This window comes from Oculina patagonica, chromosome 13 (genome assembly GCF_052425735.1).
Source record: "Oculina patagonica isolate OP01 chromosome 13, crgOcupat, whole genome shotgun sequence".
NCBI lineage: Eukaryota > Metazoa > Cnidaria > Anthozoa > Scleractinia > Oculinidae > Oculina > Oculina patagonica.
The window spans coordinates 452,047-470,868 of record NC_135770.1 but is presented as its reverse complement, the minus strand read 5'-3'; the positions used below and the strand labels follow the sequence as shown (position 1 = coordinate 470,868).

Here is an 18,822-nt window from a genome sequence, read left to right as displayed (position 1 = left end):
AAATTATGCCGCTATGCACATAACACTGAATTGAAAGCAGGTGTCACTTTCCCTTTAGCCTGCGTTGCAGACGAACAAAACCCCAGATATAACCGGGGTTTTGTTCGTCTGCAACGCAACCTACTTTCCCTTCTGCCAGTAAAGAATTGATGTAAAATTTTAAGGGACCCAATCACTGAAACAAGTGAATGGCTGGTGTCCGCAAACCTCAAGGAAATCCTGACCCAGGTTTTATACTTACAGTCCATACAGTAAAGTGACAAGTATACTGTATTGGTGTGCTGTAAATGTTGGTGACGCCTGCATAGTCTGCCACGATAATCCCTTCTGTCCTTTGGGAACAAAGAAATACTTAACTTTTCTCTGAAAAAAGGACACCTGACTGGGGACTAGCTCATGTTTCCCATAATTATGTTTTTACCAGAAAGCAGATGCAGTGATTTGCCGAATGGCACATTTCCGTTTGAAAGCAATAATTATCTTTTTCCGAGGAACCCTCAGTTTTCTTAAATTTTAAATCCTGGGGAAAGACCTACTGTCATTGTGGCCCACTTAGATTATGGCCAGGTCTGGTGTTATTCTTGTCTTGCTCTGAGGATTTTCCTCTGGGTTCAAACAAAAAAAATTATTCTTGATTGTATGGGTTTCCTACCTGGAGATAGCAAGTTTGTTACAAAAAAAGAAAAAGAGGACACTGGTACAAGTTAAAATTAATATAGTCTAGTTTTATTGTTTTTATCACATTCAACTTTTTTACAACAAATACTCCTTGAATGTAATTATAATACATGGATCAATGCTATAAAAATCATTTCACAAAAAATTGAGGTTGAATAAGACGTCTGGAAAGTAAAGGAAAATTTCTACAATATTTTTTATTGGTGTTGATTTCACTTCTCAGTGTCCATATTGACAGAGTTTGATACTCGTGCTAGTTGATTATTTTGTTGAGTGCTTCTAGAAGTTTGCTTAATTTTTGCCACCAGTCGACAACTCTTTACATTTGTGTGTACTATTGTAGGTTTTCTCATATTTTTGGGTGATTTCTTTGCCTGATCCTAATTTCTCAATGCTAACATATTAAAAAGAAAAACTCTGAGAGTCTTTTGACATCTGAAGAGTTGTTTCCATCTCCATTCATGGTCATCACTGGCAGGTCTTAATAAACCATAATCTATCTAGTAAGTAGTAAAATCATCTTCACCTCAGGAAGTCAAGCAAGAAATCGGATACTCATTTTTGAATTCATATCTACATTTTCTAGTACCTGAAAAAGAGATAAAAAATAAAAGAAAGGCATTAACAACCATTTCACACATCTTCAGTTAAGACAGTGGTTATAAATCATGTTAGTTGTTTGGCTGGGTTTTCTGTGTGCTACAGAAAAATTAAAATTCAATCTCCTAGCCATTTCATGCTACAGATATAGACTTAGGCATATTTCTGGGTGTCATTTCTCTCCACTGAAAGAAATGACAGCCGGAAATGTCTGCGTTCACAGTCTATGACTGAAACAGACTAGAATAATCAGTTATGGACCTGTTATTTTTGGAATCTGTTATTTTTTGCCCTGTTTGATGAATTTTGTTTTATTTCGCTTTTCTGTTATTCTGTGTACATGGAAACTGTTCTTAGCTTAACAAATGAAACCGTTGTACTAGCAAAATGGATGGACTCTTATCTACAGACATTACAGTAACCATGCAATATTTACGTACCCTCTTCAGTTCATCAAATGAGATGACACCATCTTTATCTGTATCCGCATCACATATTGCACGGTCAGCAATGCCACCAAGTTGTTCATCACTTATATTCCTCCCAACCATCATGTGAAGGACCTTAAAACCATTAAATAAACAGCAGCTGTTAGAATATCTGTTGTAGGCCCCTACCTAGGTTAATCGATTTCCCAGGGGGTACCCAGGTATGTTTTGGTGGGTATGTGCTGCTTGGGTCTCCAAAGTATCACCATGTTTTAGAAAGAATTAACATCAAGAATGATACCGTATTTTCTCGATTAAACGCCGGGCCCAGAATAGATGCCGGGTTTTCAAGGTGGAGTGGTAATTAAGCCGTTCAGGCATTTATTTGAGGTGTAACATGCTTCAGGTATAATGGCAAGATGCATTTATGTCACAAATAATGATTAAAAGTCCTTTCTTAATACAAATTTTGCTCGAATAAACTGCACCATTCAAATAAACGCCGGATCGACAAAGCCAAGTTTGAAGGCGTTTAATTGAGAAAATACGGTACCCTGTTCTAGAAACATGTCAATTTTTTAACACCCTGTTTTGGCTTCTGATAATTTGGTACTTTCGGCATTCAAATATCATACCCTGTTCTAGGAATCGTCTCAAAATTGGATACCCTGACCTGTTTTGGATCAATTAGGCACATAGGTAATTTGGGAGAGTACCCCCCCTGAATCCATTTCAAGCACAATAATTTATAGGAAGTGTAATTACCTGCATAAGGTCATCTTTAGATATTTTGCCATCATTGTCCAAATCATAGATTTTGAAGGTAACTGAAAAATAATATTTAAATAGAAGGATGCTTGTGAGTAAAAAATATTATAACAATATGTATTTCTTTAGCTTTTAGTGCAACTTTTTAAGTGAAAATTTCTAAATTTGCTAAAAAAATATCCCTCAATCCAAGTCATTAATTTTCTCCATTTTTTTTTTAATCTAACAACACAGGAACTTACATCGAAGTTTCTTTTCTCTGGTGTTGAGAGGGTTTTCCTTTGAAGCATCAAAAGGTCTGAAGTGAGCCAAGGTTTTCACAAACTGTCTGAAGTTACAGGTTTCTTCACCTCTTTCCCTAGAAAACATTTTAATTACAGATAAAATTTCTCACAATTATAATATTGTGTTATTACCGTCATGGTAGATTGAATTAGATGAGATAAGATTTTATTTTTTACCGCTAATGTAAATTTTTTTATCACAGATGTAAATTTTTAAATGCAATTACCATTTTTTTGTAAAGCACCATGATTTACGTCGCAAGAGAGCTATAGTGTGCGACCAGACGTCCTGGAATGACGTGACAAATTTGTCACACCCAGATCCTTCTGACTGATCACAGGCTTCCCAAGCTCAAAAGTCGTCTTTTTGATGTGTTTTTGAGAGCTCTTCGGGCGGCCGACTCTACATACGTGGTGTATGCGACACCTTTAGAAGGGGAGACAATGACTTTCGAATAACTTCGCTAAATGGCGTCGGAATGGCTTCGAATTCGGCACAAGACACAAGTAAGCGACACATTTGAGGTAGGTAAACTTTATTTCAAAATAGATAGTAATTTACCTGATTTTAGAGAATCCGTGATTTTCCCATACATTTCTCTATCAATCAATCAATCAATCAATAAAATTTATTACCCCGGGCTGACGGGGGCTGGCTGGCCCCTAGCAAAACATGCTAATTGCGAGAAAATAATTACAAATGTAAAAATATATAAAACGAAAAATTCATTAATACACAAGCTGTCACATACACCATGTATGTAGAGTCGGCTGCCCGAAGGGCTCTCAAAAACACATCAAAAAGATCAACTTTTGAGCTTGGAAAGCCTGTGGACTGATTCTTCGTCTTGGTCATGGTTTTCACAAGAGTGATCTTTCCGACTTTGAAAATTCATAAAAAATCGAGTTTCAAACGAAAGCAAAAACTTTTTCAACATTTATTTACAATCAGGGAAATGTCAATTGAAAATGTTTTTGGTTTTAAAACATTTTTGGGGGGTTTTGGGCACTTGAAGTTATTTTGTGACATAATTCATACCAAAGACATGACTTACTGACTGTCCTCATTCATGAAGAAGGCATCTATAATTCTTTCACCAATTGGATTGATGGCCAACTCTGGTATACAGATGAAATCTTCACGGCTGTTTATAAAACAAAAAAGATGCTGTAAATATCAGATATCAATTCCCCTTCTTTCCATCCAATGTATAAGTTCTAAGAATTTAGCACTTGGTTCATAATATCGAGACAAAGTCTTTCTCGTACCAGTTAAACAGGGGATCTGGGAATGAGCCATTCCATTTTATATCCACCTCCCCCTCCCTCTATTGATAAGGTTAGTCAAAATTAACACCCTAAGAAAAAAGGATCAAAAATAACCCAGTTTTTCAAAACTCCTTCAGTTCAGAAAACAGCCATCTTTTCCCTAAGCCCTTCAGAAATGTCAAAATTCAAAAATTTTGTCAGGGCTACCCCTTCAGAAATGACTTTCAAAGCTCCTTCAGAAAATCTTATCTATGGGGGGGGAGGGGGAATATAAAATGGAATGGCTCAATGTTGAAAGCAATTATTGAAAGCAACTTTATAAATCATCTAGGTCCCAAAAGAAATGAATATTCCTTGAAACTGCTTTAATTCGCGACAGTTAGTAAGAATAACAACAGAAGGCAACAAATATAATCGGTTGAAAATGGACAATGTACACATTGACGTCACTTATAATTAACCCGCCTGATACATGCAAGAACATGCATAATAATTTTGTACATGTGCAAATTTTACATCTCTGAATCAGCTAACCTTAATGTCCCTTTTGTTGATTTGTCAAGACTTGTAAATCTGCTGTAAAGTCTTTTGATTTGATTTGGAGAAACTGTAAAAAAACCCGAACGATTAACAATCAAATAAACAATGGGTTTGCAAATATTAGACATCTGTACGGGCTAAAAAGACACTCGCACAACACTTTCAACCTACATCCAGTTTCGTTTTGCAGTTCTTCTATATCTTCCTCTTGTAAGAGAGTAGAGGATTTCAATCCCATCTTTAGGCTGCCGTTTGGTGAAAGCTACACGTTACAACTTAAACATACTAAAACATCGACTACGTTGAAAATATTTTCCAGCCCGATTCCAGCCCCCTAATTTTATTACACAGTCAAGGAGCTTTGTAACCCTACCTGCTTACTTACATGGTTACCAAGCTTGCTAGACAATCAGGATTAAATTTTTTCTACTCTCGTGGCTAGGGAGGGGAAAGGAATGTTCACTCCTTGTAAACCGGTGCTAATCTCTGGGTAATTTATGAAAAAAGATGGATTAATAGAAGAATACATGATCAATTCACGATTGAAGCGGATTAAGGATAGGTGAAATGACCTGTAAGATGAAGAAAAGGATCTTCTTTCTGCCCCTGCTACCCTTCCCTCTCCAGTCGTCGAGGAACGAGAAGAAATGGGGCGAGTAAAAAAGGAGGTGTGAGGGGGGTGGGGACATGATGGAAAGAACGTTCCTTGCGCGCGGCAGGAAATAAATGAGAGTGTATTCATCACCATGATCATTTTAACAATGATACGCAGGTTGGGTCTAGGACCAGCTACGGCTGCTCAAAAGAAAATTGCGAGATTTTGTCACTCAAGAAAACAAAAAGAGCTGTTTTTGATCGGCGTTCCATTCTCTGGCGGACAGGTAAAGTGATGACTTACTGAAATATGTTCTTGTTCAAAGAAGGCGAAAAAAACGCGCTTATTTACGCAATGAATTCGTGGTATTGTTATGATCGTTTTAAAGACGTAAGTCGTGGAGTACCGTAACAAGACCGATGTTTTTGCTATAATGATTCCCGAAGAAACTTTGTGAACTAAATCCACACTGTTTATCTCGAAAGTTTTATTCGAAAGTGTTAAATTTCTAACTTTTAGTGACACTGACATGGAATGACGAAATATTGACATGACGTGAAAAAGGTCACGCCGCCCGGTCACCATACTGCTAGAAATTTAACTCGCAGAAATGATTAGATGTGTTCAAAATCACATGGTGAACATTACGTTTGATTTGAAATACGCAGTTCGAGATTGTTTTGATCTGATCTTGTAACTGAATATATAAACATACCTAACATGCCTGATGTTTCCTTTGGGGAAACAGATGTTTAAGGGTGAATAACAGTGTTGACAAAAAACAGTGCTACTGGAGAGCAATTTGAGGGTAACTTAAAAGGGTTGTGGTATTGTGGTTTTGGACAATTTTTCATGCAGTATTTCAGTAACTTTCATTAAACTTTGTGACTTTTAACATGATCGATCTTCATCGATTTTTTATCCACTGTCATCGATTGTCATCGATTTTTATCAATTGTTTTTTAAGTGGTTGTTCTGCATAGATGCCTTTTATTTCTAAAAGAAAAACCACAAACGCCTCACCAACTTGTACACTGAAGTCACTGGCATAGTAGCCTTTGACTATGCATTTATTTTTATAATAAGCATAACCTTTCCTTTCTTTAGCCCAATCTTCAGACATCGCGAGGAGCCTCCCAAGTAGATCTGTTAACTAAAAGCTGTAAAAAGAAACATATATCCCGCTTGCGATCGGTCATTTGAGGATTGCCTAAATCTATATCGGAATATCCTGGGCATGTAACCTGCAAGATTTCAATGACAATCAATAGCAATTGATGACAATCAATGTAATTTAGGAAATTTTTCCATTGGGTTTTCCATGATCAAGATTACAAATTGCAGATTAGTTAAGTGAACACTCACTAGAATCTTCAGTATTGAAGGGGGTGATTCTTTTAGGAAGAAGAAGACACTGTAGTTCAGCTGGAAATTAAATATGTTATAAATAGCTTTTGTAGCTGGGTCATCAGTTTCCTTTATTTCTGTAGAATGATGTATGAAGCGTCCCGGCCTGACCAATCGATGAAACCGATAATCAATGAAAATCGATAATAATCAATCCCAATTAATCGATTGATATTGGAAATCGATGACCAATTGATGTTGGAAAATTTTGTGACTTTTAATTTCATCGATTTTCATCGATTTTGATCGATTGTCATCGATTTTCATCGATCGTTTTTTATTTGGTTTGATTCAATATGGGTGTTATTAAATCAGCTCAGTGATATACTGTTATGTCTGTTATGGTAATTGGCCTGATTGTCCACGCTGATTAGTAACTTGAAACGCGTTCCCACTCTCTCCCTGTTTTCTCTTAGCCACAAACTCCTCACCAACTTCAATGGTGAAGTCGCAGGCATGGTAGCTTTAGACTACGCACTTAATAACAAGTATAAAGTCTGTTACTTTATCCCCGGCTTTATCCGCTTCTTCAGACATTGTGCGCTAAGCTCACGATCAGTTGTTTTAGGATTGCGAAAATCTATTTCCGGATATCCTGGAGAATTATCATCCACAAGATATCGATAGCAATTGATGACAATCGATGTAATTAAGGAAATTTTATTTGTGACTATCGATTGGCCAATGGCCAATCGATATCAATTAACTAACCATCATTGATTGATATCGATTGATTGATTGATTTCCGATCATCGATTTTCAGCAATTGGTCAGGCCAGGGCATCCTGTAATTTGATACATGCCTTTGTCTTATTCACTGAGTGAAGATTAAATTTGATTACAATTTTTTTCTCTTCTCCTAGCCAAGAAAAGGTGTTGAAGAAGGGCCAGCTCGTTTACGAAAGCAAGGTGTAGTCAGTAAAATTGAGAAATTAGGTAAGGCATTAATTTTACTTCTTTCCTTTCTTTTTAACCTAAATTCCATGTGAGAAACTTTGGGTAGGCTGAACTTTTCTGCAGTAAGGTACAGTAAAAACCCGCGTGTAAGAACCTACTTTTTTAGAGTTTGGCAAAACAGGTTCTTGTATTATGGGGTACTTATTGACAGTTTAGGCTAAGTAGGTTCTTAATCAGGTTCTTAATTTCTACAGAGTAGACATTGTTGTTGATTATCAGAAAATAATATAAAAACTGGTCTGTTCTTCATTATAAATATTTATTAATGTACCCATGTTGCTAAAAGACCAACAACATACTGTATATACCCCAGTAACATCACCTTTCTGGTTTTTGGTAAAAAATATCTATATAAATTAAATAGTTAAACCCTACATGTAAGAACCTGTAGGAATTTGTTTGGCTAAACAGGTTCTTATATTTTGGGGTATTATAAAAGCAAATTTCTGCCAGAAGGTTCTTAAATGCCTAGGTTCTTACACGCGGGTTCTAAAATTTAGGTGTTGTTGGTCACTAACTCATGTGAGCACTTACCGGGGGGGGGGGGGGGGTTCTCCCATATATGAGCTACCGGTATATAGTTATGTGCCGCTGTGAAGGGGATGGTTTTCAGGCAGTTTTTAATTACATGTAGTCTAGGGGGGTATATAGAAATCAGAGAGTTTTGGTCTTATCATTTGCAGAGAAACTGATTGGTGGTATGAAAAATTAGGTCCAAAATAGGGAATAGAAACCCAGAAAGGAAAGAGGCTTCCCTAGACGTAAATAAAATCATTGTGGCAACGTTTGCCATAAAAACACTTATAGTGATACGGTTCTAAAAACAAGAAAGTCAGGGATACGGGGTAGGGATTTTCAGTGACTAGTGGGTTGCAAACTCAGCTGAAGATGGTCTGGTATAGGGGAAGGGTTTCAGAGACCCAGTGGCGCACCCCCACCCAAACCCCAAAAAATACAGGGTGCTTGCCCTGGGGGGAAGGGGGGGGGGCACTCAACTGGTCAAGCCAACCTATAAAAATCAAAATATGGGAGATTGCCTGGAATGTACCTTGTCTGCAACCCCTTCTGTACCTCTAAGCAAAGCCTCTCCAACCATAAATTAAAATGTGTCAAATATCTTTTTCACCAAAATTGGCCAACATAAGCATGAAAATATGTACTTTAAGCATTTCCTTGGTACCTGCATGGGAGATTTGACAAGTGGCCTGGGATCCTGGGGGATTTAGCTGTCTCAGAGACTCCAGATAAACCACAGCAGTTTAACTTCGTTTGGCATCTAACTTTAAAAATTGTATGTGTGACTTGTGAGTTTTTGTTTTTAATTTCAATAGGATACAAAATATCAGATTTTGGAGAATTACAAGTACCCGATGTCAAAAGTCACAATTATATCTTGAATAACACGGTGGTGAAAAATTCATTGGAGTGTGGTACTGTAGCAGAAAAGGTGAGTGAGCTAACACACACATTGCAACTGGATGATTAGACAAAACAGGGATATACCAGCCAAAGCCAGGTGCATGCACAATAGGCAATTTTTATCACTAAGCATGGGTAATAAAAATTGATGTTTTAACATACCGGTAAGTAACCAACCAACCAATAATTTTTTAATATATACTAGTTATGCAACGCTTTCGAGTGGTATACTATGGAATATCCCACGAGTCACTTGTATTTTCTCGGTATATACACGAGCCTTTAGGCGAGTGTGTATACCAAGAAAATACAAGTGACAAGTGGGATATTCCATAGTATACCACGAGAAAGTGTTGTATAACTATTTTATACCATGCCATAGAAAATACGCTTACTAAATTTCGTCGTGAATACAATCGCAGCGCACGATGGGAAGGTTGGGTTGAATACCGTCGAATATACAACGGCTTTCCTGTATTCTGATTGGCTGTATTTTCTATGGCATGGTATAAATAGATTTAGCCAAGCCTAAAAGCAGAGCTCCACACTCATTTTCTTGTTCTTTAAATTTTGTGAAAATACTCTCATTGAAATACTGTTTAATGTATACTACTCAACAAAAATCCATAGCCGAAAATAAATCATCAACTCCACTCGATGAGTTGTACACTTGAGCCCGCGATATCGTCATGTGATACTGGTCAGTGGATACCTTGTTTTGACAGCTGTCAATTGACCATTACATGGATGACCAATATAAAACATACAAGCTTAATCTCGACGTTCCTTGGGAAATGAACCCCCTGGTCAGGCTGCCTTGGGACTCCCTTCCCCCTCCCCCAGAGTCTGTAGGCGCGGGGCGCGTATGCTCACTCGATAACCAAATTTTTTCGACTTCATTGGTTTCCCCCAAATTTCCTTACCCATGGTGCTCCGCTGGCGCGCTTTGCGCGCCTGGAGCTCCACTATGATAGTAACCTATCAAACAAACATCATCACCAACTGACAAAAAACTATTCACTTAGCCTGTGAGCAGGCACTCTTTTGGGCAACGACATGAGTGGCGACAACGACCAGTTTCCGCGAGTGAATCGAGCCCCTGAGTAGGGCGAGTGGGCTTGCTTTGCTGAGCAAAACTCTGGACTTTTGGTACTCATGTCGTTGCCCCATAATAGTTATCACTAATCATTTATCACTTGTCATTTCATTGACAGCTTTCTCAAGAAGTAGCGAAAGCTAAACGGGAAGGGAAGCTTTCTCTTACAATAGGAGGAGACCACAGGTAACTAGTCAAAACCAGGTGACCAATCATGTCTTTTTTTACTGTTCACAATCCCCTATTTTTTCCGTGAAGTAGTAGAGGTAGATCCTTGAGTCGGACAAGCCGCCATCTTGGTTCATAAACGTGAACGAAAACTGGGGAGAGTGTCAACACCCACAACCGTATCCACAGGGTTTTTGCACTCTTCACAGTTTTTGCTTGCGCTCATGAACCAAGATGGGGGCCTGTCGAACTCAACCATTGATCTCTACGTGTACTGTGAACAGTCTAACACAATGCTGTCAGATCCACTCCGCAGACCCTGCCAATGTTTAGCTTTGCGAAATAGTCCACTGGATAGACCCTTTTCTATCACTTTCTCATGTCCATGTCCTTTTGGGTGCAGAATGCACTATTGTGATAGTTTGTTGGGGATGTCATCTGCTAATACTGGTGTTGTCATATAATAGTTTTAATAATTAATTAGTCCTGTGAAAAGGCTAGGGGCTAAGTAGCACAGATATTAGACCCGTGGTCTTTGACTTAACTGCACATCACAAATTAGAAAATGTTGTAAATATCCTTACTTTCATAAAATACATTCAAGGTTTATTATGTGTTTCAGAAAAGGCTATGCTCTCCTTGGGATACAACTCTTTCTAGAATAAAGTACCTTGAACTAAACACATGCACCTGAATAAGTCTGTACTGAAATTCTCATTTATATAGCTTGCATCGATTAAGTTGTAGTAGGAGTCTTGTAGACTCTGGTGACAGGTTAAAACTGCAAATTAATTAAATTATAGACTTAGCAACTTTTACAGTGCTTTCATAATTTAGTATGCAAAAACAAGCACTGGGATTTTCAGCGTGAAACTCCTAACAACCTGGAAACAAATATCCTAGCTGATCTGCTGCTTTCGAAAGAGATGCTTTAATTAACACATTATTTGATTTGTGAAATAGGTGTTTTTTAAAAACAATTATAATAATAAATACACATATAAATGCAGGATGACCATTTTATTTCAGTTATAGAAACTGCTATCAACATGGGTCCTGCTTAAAATTAATAAATAAATGAATATTAGTTAATAAAATAAAATATTCAAAAAATGAAAAGGTTAAAATAAATCTAAGAATAGACATTCAAAAAGCAATAAAAAGACTGGAACTATATTCATACACAATTATAAAAAATATCAGCCCCTTTATTTTAAAAAACGCTCTTTTATTTGATTCTAATTCCAAATGTCATAATCATGAATATTATGTCTTTTAAGTTGAAAATATTTTGAGAAATAACCTGGGGCCGTTCCCTTGAGGCTCCCTAACTGTCGTCCCCTTACTGTCGATGTGGCCATAGTTACTAACTATGAATAAATTAGGTGACATGCATGTCATTTACAGCATATGCAAGGAAAACAAAATAATTTATAACAAATGAACAAAAGCATCATTTACGATGTAAAAGTGTTATGAATTCAATACCCAGAAAGGAACACTGTTGGTGTTTCAAAGTCTAACTAAAAGTGAAATAAAGCTGATATACATAAAATTAGACATTAATTGATGAGCTCCATTTGTATTCTGCACTTTCCTTTTGTCTCTGAGTTGGTGAAAAAGAGAGTTAAAAAAGCTTATTTAAATTGTTAGATTGAAGTTGACTGAGCAGTATGACTGATAAATTGTATGCCCCTACGTACTCTCGATAACTGACAGTGGTTGTTATCTCAGTTGATCCTACAACAAGGAGGTTGTAAGAAGTTATTGTGGACCTAGAGGACTGTGAGAAGACACCCTTAGGCTACAGGAAGCTGGATACATAAGCATTACTTTATAGTCATGCCAATGCACCAGCCACGCTTCCAAGATTGTACTTGAGGGCAACTTAACGGGTGTTTCATACAGCTCGACATGGATTGAACTTGGTAGTCACAGGCCAGTGCAAGTAGATTTGGAAATATTGAGAGGACAAAATCCCCCAGTCTTTAACTCCTTTGCTTGAAGACAATAAAAACCCAGTCGGATGAGGGTTAACATTTGGCTGGTCATGATCAGTGGGCCATAACAGATCGAGATCCTGGTGAAAAAGAAAAATAACTTCAGCAGGCTTTGTGTTGATTACTGGAAGCTGAACAACGTTAACACTAGTAAAGTCTTTGTCACATAGTACGTTTTTTGCTCAGGATATAGATCCTACTCTTGATGACTCAACTTAGTTCTCTTAAAGTGGATACTGAGACATGTAAACTGGTAGGATTGGAGGACTGTGAGAATACAGCTTTGACTGAATGCAGTGGGACACAGAGTGATGCCTTTTGGTCAGGGCAATGCACCAGCCATATTTCAACATCTGAAATTGTACTGTGAAGAGTGTCTAGGTATTAGACAGTCTACCTTAAATTTTTGGCACAATCACACAGTCATTTTTTTTTTTTACAAAAAAAAATTGTAAAAAACATTCACATTTGACCAAGCTAAGAGTGGCAACCTTTGTTTAAAAGCAGGTAGTCTCAACTTGGGCCCAAAGACATGACCTAATTTACTCTTTAATTTACAGCCAATTTCCTTGCACTATGCTGCTTTGTGTGTGTGAAAAGGCAGTGATATATTTCACTTGATGACTCTGTCTCTGCTAACTTGTATTTTCTGTCTAAAGGTTCAGTGGAGGGTTCGAGATTAATAAATATTAATTACCGGTACCCTATCAAGGTTTCATTGAAAAGAGACTTGCATCTATTTAATCAGCCTCATTACAACCCTTATTGTAGCTTTTTGTAGACATGCTAACAAAAATTTTGATTGATCGATTGATTTACTTTTGTCTTTTTAATAATTTATTTTGGCAGCACATAATATTTAACAATTATTCGCCGAAGGCTCAGTGATTATTATTCAACAATAATCACTGAGCCTGAGGTGAATAATTGTTTTAGTATAATTTTTAGAGGTGATCATCAAGAACTTAAAAAATAATGATAGCAAACAAGAAAACAGCAAACACATGCAAGTGTTCGCTTGCATACGGTGTAAACCAGTTTACTTCATTGATTACAATCAGACTTTATTTAGTTAAAGCAATAAAACGGAACAAAACAAACACCATGAGATAGACGTCCGTTACCTTTGTATCATTGTTGATGACTTCTAAGCGAATGTGGGAATCCTCTCGAAAATGAGTAGCTCCGGTGAGAAGAGAACTAAATAATGTTTGCTCAATCGATCTGACTGAGTTTCTCATCGATCGCCAAAACCGCCATGTTTACGATCATTTCTTAAATGCCTTGAAAACCATCTCTTGAAAATATTTTCGGTCCAAAAGCCTTGGTAGTTAATTTGAAAAATTCCCAGTGTTTAATATATAATGTCCAATCCCCTCGCGCGGGGTGAATATAGCCTCATAAGCCAAGCTTCTCGACCAATCAGAATGCTTCAATTCTTATAATCACCTCTAAAATTATACTTAAAGATTATAATACCCTCCGCTGGAGTGCGTTCATCTAAAATTGTTCTTATCAAGATTGATGATTTGTTGTTGTTGTTTCTCTTTAGTATTGCAGTTGGCTCAGTATTTGGCCATGCATCTGTTGCGAAAGACCTAGGCCTATTATGGGTAAGTATATAGGCCATATATAAATGCACTTTATATTTACTTTCAGGATAACAGTTATTAAGTGTTCTTTTTTCAGTATCTCCACATTTCGAACATGTACCTCAGACCTCACAAAACTGCATACGTACTAGATATCTTTTTAGTGGTTATAAGTTTGATTGAATTTTCCAAACGAATTCAGTTTTCAATATAAGTCAATTTTGTTAATAGAAAACACTGTCCCCTTTATTAGATTGATGCCCATACAGATATTAATACTCCAACAACTACCACAACTGGAAATCTCCATGGAATGCCCCTCTCTATGTTAATCAAAGGCATCCCAGAGGTATGGCTCATCCCTTTTTACATTCTTGTTTATTTACAACCAGTTTAGACAGACTACATACAGTTAATGTCTACAGTCAAGTACCTTTATGGGTGGATTTGCTTGTATCAGCTGTATACTTTGTATTCATATACGTGTTTAAGTCTATTAGTCAAGAACTACGATACCTATAATGTATTCAGAGTAATTATGCACAGTCAAATATTTTTGAAAATTTATCTGTTATTTGAAACAAAAAATATCAATTTGATTTTGAATTTTCAGTTCCCAGCCCTTTCTGGATATGAATGGTGTTCACCGTGGTAAGTTCTGATTCTTTAAATCTATATAGCTAAACAAAATTATCAGGCACGACATAAGGTGTAGGTGTTACAACAGCCTCTGTCTTGTCTTTATCACCATCATCAATATGTCAATTTCATCATCGATCAACAGCACTTGTTTTTCATCATCGATCAACAGCACTTGTTTTGTTGTCCTGAAGAATATTACTGTACTAATTAACTAAGTGTAGGTTCCTCTCTTAGGGGCCTCTGTAATTATCTAGGCTTTTTATGGGGTGGGGTAATGGCCCCTAATGTCCAATCCCAAACCTGAAGGGCTTCTGTTCATCACCCCCCCCCCCCCCCCGGCCAACTTAGTTATCTTGCATGGTTGAACCACATGTACTCTAAGGTGCAAGGTGACATGCCCAGGGTGAAGTTGTCAGGACATGCCTAATTATATCAGCCATCGAGTGATATTGCTTTACTAAACATGTTTGCCTGTGTTTGTTTGTAGTTTGTCACCTAAAGATATAGTTTATATTGGACTTAGAGATGTCGAACCACAAGAAAGGTGATTATTACAAATTAAAATGAATGTAATTAATGTGATGATGTTGTCAGTTGACATCAAGTTTTCTTAGTATACATACTGCTAACTTTCCTGTGAAACATACATACGTTTGTCTGACATTTTTCTTTGTCAATTACTTTATCCTAGGGAGATTTGTGAACAACTGGGAATTGCCTGTTACACCATTGATGATATTGACAAAGATGGTATTGGGGTAATCATTGAAAAGGCTCTTGAAAAAATCAACCCCAAGTAAGTTTTTTTTAATAATGATATCATTCTGTTATGCACACTGAGGGGAATGTTACTGAAAATGAAAATAATACAATTTTATTCCGGTTGTCAAATTTATAACTCTTATCAAAATAATATGTAATTTTTAAATCTTTCTATTGTATACAAATGTTACATAATTTTAGCTTAAATCTTAGTACTCTTATATATTTTAATCTTTTTAACTTCCATTTTAGGTACACTGTAAGGCTTTTAGCGACTTTTTACTTTTTACTAGGGCCTCTATTGATAATTACAGTTTTTATTGCAAAAGCTGATGGAGTAACCCTATTTAAATTAAGGCTTTCTTTTTCTTCTATAGCAACTCTTTAATTTGTTGCTTTCTTGATGTTGTTTTTTTCTAGTGGTGATCGTCCAATTCATGTCAGTTATGATATTGATTCACTGGATCCAAAAGAAGCTCCAAGCACTGGGACTCCAGGTGCAACTTTTGTTTCATTTTGTTATTTTCTCCTTAAGTTATTCTAGTTTACTGCTGCAGAAACTTTGATGTTGTCCTCTTCATACGTGCTGTATAAGAGGTTTTTCAGTATGTTTTAAAGCAAGAAGAAAACTGTAATAATGTGTTTTTCTGGTTTCAGTGAGAGGAGGGCTTACACTAGATGAAGGAATTTACATTGCACAGAAAGTGGCACAAACAGGTTTGTTTCAATTTATAATATAGGGTACTAAGAGTCTCTAATTTTAAAAAAATCCTGCTGAGCTTTTTTCACTAAACTTTAAAGTGGCTGGTTTTGTTTCCAAAAGGTTAATAAGTGCATTGGAATCTGAGTTTAATGGTCTGTGTCAACTGGTGTCATTGCGTTGTGTTCCAACCTGACAAAATGCTGCTCGGGGAGGGTAGGACCTGCTGCAAATTAACATCCCATCCCGGGGGGAGGGGTACTCCCATGTATGGGCTATATAGGTATGTGCCGCCCGATAGGGTATGGTTTTTGAGGTTCTCAGTCCTTAAATAGGGTATCTTTTTTGCTCCTTTTGGCAATGTTTTCCCAGTGTGATCCTTAGATAGGGTACCTTAATTCTATCAGCTAAAAAACGCTCAGCTAAACGTAAAAAGGCATCCGTTCAAGTGTTAGTAAAGCGATTTTGATTTTATAAAGATTTGTGTTTTGCTACATGGGCGGTTAGCCGTTATATGCGTCGTCACGGAACGTTTCTTCTTCCCTTGAATAGGGTGTCATTTTTCAGTTTTGGGCCTTAAAAAGGGTATCAATTTTCACTTTCTTTATCCTTAAATAGGGTCAGGGTTTAAGAACCTGGGCGGCACACCCCTATCCGAAATTCATGGGAGTACCCCCCCCCCCCCGGGATCCCATCTAGGGGCTATGGTACTGCCCCCTAATTGTAACCCCCCTCCCCCACCCTCTCCTCCCCCAACAAAAAAGTGCCGAGTTACTACCTTGATTAATTTATTTGAAATACCGGTAATTGAAATGAGACCTACCAGGGGATATGTGAACAAAAGGAAATTCCACTTGTTAGTTAAAATTGCTATGTTTCTTTTTCCCGTTTTCTACTAAGATAAGTGCTAAACAATAAATTTGTTTAATATCTGTTTCTCTTCAGGATGCCTCTCGGGTATTGACATGGTCGAGTTCAATCCTACAATAGGAACAGAAGAAGATGTTGTAAAAACTGCTAAAAATACAATGAAACTTATTCAGATTTTGTTAGGAAAGAAAAGCCACCTTGATAAAGCTCCCTTACCACCAGTTGATGACAACAAAGCTTCAAGTGGATAACAGAGGAGCGAGGGGTAAAATAATTATGGGGGTATTACATTTTATAACCCACTGATTAATTTCTGCATACGTTCATTGGACAAAAAGTATCATGTAGTACACAATCAGCCGATGGGTATCAGACAATATACCCACCCAATTTGATATCCGTCACCTGATTTTATAGACAAGTACAAAGCAAACAAACAAAGTCACATTTTCAAGTCTTACTAATCAAATCACAGTGTTAACAAATAACGTCAACCAATCAACTAGCATTTATTTCAACTGCAGTTATGCCATCATTATCACTATCAATAGGTTTTTACCTATTTACCAGCAATAAGGCACGTTAAAGAAATTAATCAGTGGGTTGTAAAATAAATAAACCCCTTTCTGGCTTGTTGGTATATTGGAAGATAATGCTCTTGGCTGAAAGATTGTGCTGAAAATTTCACAGTTGCCCTCCAAGCTTTGCATCTTTGTGAACTGCTCATTTTTCGGACAGTCTTTCAGCCTTAGGCAATATCCTCCAATATACTAGCCGCCTGAAGGGGTTTATTTACTAAATTTTGCAGTGTTATACTACGATTAATGATGAAGGTGTGGTGGCAGTATATAAATATAATGATACAGACGTATCCACTGACTGGCAAGTCCAGGTGCTTAAAAAGAAGGCATTACTAACCTAAAATAGGGGGCTTGGAGTGATAGTGGAGTAATAGTGGTTTCAAAATGTTTCAGCCTTTAGGTCGTATGTTAATATATCAAAAAGAGGAAAAGGCACTCGATGCCCATCCTTTATATCTGCAAATGTAAATTAAGATTATTTGCTTATACTGGGAAATTGGTGTTCTGAAAAGTGACTTTGTACATTCTGTCAGGGTAAAATAATGGTATTAAGTTTCAGTCCTATGTAATGTAACAAAGCCTTGGAAGCTCTGCTTGTACATATTGACCAAAACATTCAGCTTTCCACCTTGTCAGTGGTGGTTAATTTAAACTTTACCTCTATCATCAAGTGGTAATGAGCTTATTGTGTTTTACTTTCCCAACACTGAACAAAAGTTTGAAGGTTGTGTTGTATCTTGGATGTAAAAAAATATCAATGGCATACGCAATAATTTAATTTATATACATGTACAATATACATAAATATATTAAAAACGTAAATCACTGCTGTGCAGGATTATTTGGTGATGGCAGAATATTGGTGGCAGTAATGTTGCATTTAGCTTCCTACACAGGCATTCTTTGGGCTCATCTCGCAATGTGTTATGTGTTACCTCACTTGGAGGAACAAGGGATGTCTGCACAGGAAGCTATCTTGCGCTGTGTCACTTTAGAGTTAGAAAAATAAGAATATACCATACTGTTAAAAATGTGTTCTTGAACTATTTAGTGCTTTGTACAAGAATTGAACTATAATAGAGTAATGAAGGGTTCACTACTGGCCAAGCAAGTGACATAATCAGGATAAAGATGGTCCGTAACATGTTTCAAGAGTGCAGGGCACTATACTGCTTCTGTACCATGTCCAATCAATAAATAACAATAAATAAAATGAATATGTACAGCCTGTCAACTTTGTTTTTTTATGGTATAGGAAATTCAGCACATTTGAAATAGCTAATAAAAGCAATAAACTTTAGTTAGTAGTCTATTTTTTCTTCCCTAGCACATGTAGCAGAGCTGGAAAAGTGATCAGAAAAAAAAGGGCTAGTCTTTAATCCTAGTGTTTGCATGACCATTTTCCCTGTTCAATTCTTCGCTTTGTGCTCACTTTTATACAATGGAAGGGAGGGGCTTCTTGTAAT

The 18,822-nt window shown here is 37.0% G+C and overlaps 2 protein-coding genes across 2 annotated transcripts; one reads left to right on the top strand and one right to left on the bottom strand.

Moving 5' to 3' along the window:
- Window positions 1-704: 704 nt before the first annotated feature.
- On the bottom strand, window positions 705-4,910 carry LOC144634391 (calcineurin B homologous protein 1-like). The gene is made up of 7 exons (XM_078493342.1): window positions 4,739-4,910; window positions 4,562-4,634; window positions 3,814-3,903; window positions 2,717-2,832; window positions 2,472-2,533; window positions 1,719-1,841; window positions 705-1,267 (listed from the first exon to the last, which is right to left on the bottom strand). Exons 1-7 carry the CDS (start codon window positions 4,803-4,805, stop codon window positions 1,214-1,216), a joined length of 585 nt encoding a protein of 194 aa, XP_078349468.1. The 5' UTR covers window positions 4,806-4,910; the 3' UTR covers window positions 705-1,213.
- A 360-nt stretch (window positions 4,911-5,270) lies between these two features.
- On the top strand, window positions 5,271-18,656 carry LOC144636216 (arginase-1-like). Its single transcript, XM_078495368.1, has 12 exons — window positions 5,271-5,448; window positions 7,433-7,505; window positions 8,858-8,973; window positions 10,160-10,227; window positions 13,762-13,822; window positions 14,055-14,150; window positions 14,415-14,452; window positions 14,931-14,987; window positions 15,135-15,239; window positions 15,626-15,702; window positions 15,863-15,922; window positions 16,851-18,656. The coding sequence occupies exons 1-12, from the start codon at window positions 5,314-5,316 to the stop codon at window positions 17,024-17,026; spliced, it is 1,062 nt and encodes a 353-aa protein (XP_078351494.1). The 5' UTR covers window positions 5,271-5,313; the 3' UTR covers window positions 17,027-18,656.
- Window positions 18,657-18,822: the final 166 nt, after the last annotated feature.